The 4919-nt window shown below is 34.0% G+C and overlaps 1 protein-coding gene across 1 annotated transcript; it reads right to left on the bottom strand.

Annotated features, from left to right (window-relative positions):
* Positions 1 to 950: 950 nt before the first annotated feature.
* LOC112696744 (transcription repressor OFP13) lies at positions 951 to 2261 on the bottom strand. The gene has a single exon (XM_025749584.2). It carries the CDS (start codon positions 2119 to 2121, stop codon positions 1219 to 1221), a length of 903 nt encoding a protein of 300 aa, XP_025605369.1. The 5' UTR covers positions 2122 to 2261; the 3' UTR covers positions 951 to 1218.
* Positions 2262 to 4919: the final 2658 nt, after the last annotated feature.

Raw genomic sequence — 4919 nt, 5'->3', positions numbered from 1 at the left:
ATATTTTAAATTTATACATACGAATTAATAAAATTTATTTATTAAAAAGTAATTTAATATTATGCTAGTTAAATAATGATCAAAACTACTAAAAATTACTGATTTTAAAAATTTTTCAAATAAAAATAATAAAATAATTTAATATATTTAGCTAAATTATTATATAATAATTTTTATGTATTATTTTCATCACATATTGCGTAAAGATAACTTTATGTGAGTAGCCACCATACTCAATAGGTAAAATGTTATGTTTTTTTCTTGTCTCTGCTTAGCATATTAATTTTTCCAAATTCAAACATGTACCGAACAAGAGAGTAAAAGCCTAAAAGGTATGGCTATAGCAACAAGTTACTCGCATGAAACTCTGAATGTCATAAATATCACAATGCCGTTGAAGCAAAGCACTAACCTAACTAGCTAACTCTCTTGTATTTCTAGCTACCACGTTTATGAATTAATTTCTACAAATAACCTAATGTTTGCTAAGCAAAACTATTTTCAAATTCAGTAACAAATAGTGACACTGTCTGCGTAATGAAATTTAATTAATGCAATTAATTGGTTGAGAATTTTGGTGTCATTTAACCATATATATAAATTAGATTTGATAAGAGATAATATTTTTTACATAAATGGCAATGAACGAAGCATAATAAAGATTAAGACAAAAATAGGATTTTCCACCCCTATGTATGTGTCTTTCATGCAGGAACATATATAATTAAAGTGGAATGATAAGAAATAATATTAAAGCAACTAATTTCCTAATTTCAATATTGTATTTCTTATATACGTTGGTATTGACTGCAATATTAACTGTGTAAGCTTAGTTTTTAAAACATTCTCATAATTAAATTGGGAAAAATAGAAAGTGATAATACTCTCAAGTTCCCCTCCATGAAGGCCAGCGCACATATATTGGATAAGAAATTAGCTCGCCATGAAAATCATGAAAAAGAAATTGTTACTTATACTAATAAATTACAATTCTGCTAGAAGCCACATATCGTGTTAGGAGTAGCAGATACAATCTACTATGAGTCAGATCAGTCCATCCGAATAATAAAATTCGGATATATTTCAAAAAAGAGATACATAATAATAGAATTTTTGGAGCCTAAAAAGTACACAACAATAATACAATTCTTTTCGATACATATATCTGTCTAATAAGTTTAAAGTTTGATGATGAATAGTTTTATGATAAACAAAAGCTTAGACTTTTGAGGAAGATGAAGAAGAAGAAGAAGAAGCAACATGTTCATATTTGATCTCCTCCTTATCTTGCTCCAACAACGAAGACGAAGAAGCAGGAGGAGTATCATTATCATCACCATCATCAACCTCTTGTGGTTCTTGTTCAGCCTCCAAGCAAGAAACACAAGAGGAAGAGAGTGAAGAACTATAAAAGGACAAAGGAGAAGAAGGAGAATAGGAAGAAGAAGAAGAAGGAGAATCAGAAGATGAAGTAGTAGAAGAAGAAGATGAAGCAAGTGTAAGAGAGACTAATAAATCAACGAAAGCACCAACTATATATCCATGATTGCTCTTCCCATTAACCTTCAAGTACCAACCAAGAAGCGCTTCAAGACCTTCCCAATCTTTCACTCCATGGGCCTCCACCATTTCTTCCATGGACTTTCTGAAATCCACGTAAGGATCTCGTGACTCCATGGACAACGCCACGCTGTCCTTGAACAACGGCAACGACCACGACGCTCCCGCTGTTCCCGTTGCGGTAACTGATTTTGCTTCTATGATGGAACTGCCGTCGTCCGGGTCGAAGAACAGGCGGTCGGAGCGGTGGCGCAAGCCGCGAATGACGGTCTCGAGAGATGAGTCGTCTTTTGTTGACGGTGTATAGTCGTCGTCGGAAGTGGTTGAGAAGCTGGTGGAGTCCGGAGACACGGTGAAGAAGGAGTCTTCGGAGGTGTTGAGAAGTAGCGTGTCCATGGCGGTGACGGTGGCGTCGAAGTAGGTCTTGAAGATTTCTTTGGTGGCTCTGAAAGAGTGGGTTTTTGGTTGGTGACATGAAGGCCAAGCCCAAGAAGAAGAAGAAGAAGAAGCAGAAGCAGAAGTGTTCTTGAGAAGAGAGGGGAGCTTCATTTTTTTGCCCATCTTTTTTTTTTCTATATTTTTTCCGTTTTAAGATAAATGTAGTTAAGGAAACTTTGGAGATTTGATGTGCGGAAGGAAGGTTTTAAAGGAGTGGTACAGGTAGGGACAACAACTGGAAAGCTGATGCATCATGCATTGCTTTGCTGGGGTCACCTCCCTATCACAAATTTATATATTGAGAAATGATAGTTGCATTATTTTTTCTATATATTTTTATTGTTTATTTTTTTTATTTTGTTAACATCGTTTATTTTTTATCATTCACTTTTAAAAATTATAGGTGTACCATTAAAAAAAATACAAAAATAATAAAAATAACATTACGCTTGTATTTTAAATTTTTATAATGAAATAATTTTTTAAATCAGTCTCTAATAAACTTTTTAAAAGAAAACACTTTAATATTCAAAAGAATTTTGTTACGGATCCGACCCACGGATCTCCTAACCCGGGACAACCCCAAACTCGGCCACTTGGGTCCGAACCATCAAAACCTTCTGGAAGGTTTTACACCGGCCTACAGAAGTTTCCAACCAACTTTTGAATTCAAACATCTCCCGTATCTTAACCTAATAAGATAAGATAAAAATATCCAGCATCACCTATAAATAGAGGACCCAGGTCCATCAGGTATTCATTCATTCACCACACCTTCTACCTCTTAGATCCATTCTGACTTGAGCATTGGAGTGTCTTTGCAGGTACCTCCCCCCATTGCTCCAAGCCAAGCGATCCGACATCCGACTCGACCCGCAGGTTCCCGATCCATCTCTCAACCCGTACCAGAGACATCTCGTACAAATTTAATATACAATACAATTCGATTCCAACACTTATCTTCATTAGATACCGTAGTCTTTGGCCAGATTTCTCTATTATTACTCATTATTCGCTAACATAATTATTGATATAACATGTTAATTTGTACACATAATTATTAAGTGTCTATGTGTCTAGCAAAATGAATAAATCAATCTATGTAGCTATTTTAAAAACGAAATGGACAAATTAGTTCTTGTAATTGTTTCAAAAATGAGATTGACATAGTCCCTATAACTATTTCAAAAACAACGTTATATATTCTTTTACTTTGTAATTCTCTCACTACAAAAAAATAGCTCTATTGCCACGCTTTTAAAACATGGCAAAAAATTATAAAAAGCGTGGCGATAATTTTTTACCACGTTTTTTGAACTACCGTCATACTTTTGATGAAAAGGTGACGTCTGCAAGAGTGACGGTTGCTCTATTGCCACACTTTTTTTGTCACGCTTTTTACAGATTGCCACGTTTAAAAATGTGGCCGTAGGTGGAAGATATGGCCACGCTTTTAAAGCGTAGCCGTATGCGGAGGATAGGGCCACGCTTTTAAAACGTGGCAATAGAGGAGATATGGCCACGCATTAGAAGCGTGGCAATAGAGGAGATATGGTCACGCTTTATAAGGGTGGCAATAGAGGAGATATGGCCACGCTTTAGAAGCGTGGCAATAGATGATAACATGGCCACGCTTGAAAAGCGTGGCAATAGACAAAGATATGGCCATATGGCCACGCTTTAAAAGCGTGGCTATAAGTTTGGTCAATAACCTAATTATTCTTTTTAATCTTTGTAATAAAATCTTACAAAATTCATAGATAATTTTATAATTTAGTCAATGACCAATAATTTTAAATCAACTAATCCAACCTTCATAAAGTTGTCACAAAAAAAGTATGATCACATAACATGCTCTAACAAAATACCAAAATAACAACTACCCATGAATTCCTAATACATGAATTAGGATTCCAACAACTATTATATTATCTACTTCTTGTACTTCATTACAAAATATAAATCTTCATGTATCATCCATTGTGAACGAGATTGTTTTGACCACTGCCCTGCAAAATATAAAACACAAATGAACACCTACAACTTTTTCAGAATGTAACTTAACATTTCAATTTTGGCAGCTCAAGATGTAAGGCAATGCATGTTAGGTAGCAACTTTGAAGAAATGTGTATTGCATCATATCAAGCACTTAGATAAAAATTAAAATCAATTAATTTCACCAACTTGAGTGAATTTTGTTAGTGCTAAAGTAGTGACTCGTACGGCAGATTCAGGTACTCCATAAGTTCATGAATTTCTAATACTCACTAATTTGTTTATATTATTAAGGGATCTCATGCATCCTGGTTTAGTAAGATATAAGAAAAAAAATGTTCCTTTCAATACATAAATGCATGCAATATATATAATTTTATTGGTAATTGGTCGCATTTAAATATGTATAATATTAAAAAGGCAAAATTGTTATACTAATTTGATTTCACAACCCAACAACTTTATATAACATATAATTGGTATTTTACAAAAATAAATAGTATTTTAACAATACTTATTCAGCCAGCAACAGTAGCATGATCTATAAACAGAAAATTTAACATGAAAAATAAAATTCTAAAATCTGGAGCAACATGACAGTGACCATTGTTTTTTTTCTTTTTATTAGTATATCTCTATGACAATAAAATAGAAAAGATTACTTAAATCATCTTTGTGTGGAATGTGAGTTGATTTGGAGGAGCGAGGGGTATTTCTTGCTCTACTACTTGAGGTATCCAAAGGAGAATTTTGGGCAGCTTGCACTAAGGCTGCTACCTCTTCATCGCTCATTCTAGGATTGATTTGGTGCACCAATACCTTTAATAAACCATATACACCGTCCATCTTCTTCTCTAATGATGAGATCTTAGTGTTGTATTCAACTTTTATGTGGCGAATCTCCTAATCCATTTTAAGAGAGCTT

Source organism: Arachis hypogaea, chromosome 6, assembly GCF_003086295.3.
Source record: "Arachis hypogaea cultivar Tifrunner chromosome 6, arahy.Tifrunner.gnm2.J5K5, whole genome shotgun sequence".
Classification (NCBI taxonomy): domain Eukaryota; kingdom Viridiplantae; phylum Streptophyta; class Magnoliopsida; order Fabales; family Fabaceae; genus Arachis; species Arachis hypogaea.
The sequence above is the reverse complement of the archived record's forward strand: the minus strand, read 5'-3'. Positions and strand labels throughout refer to the sequence as shown.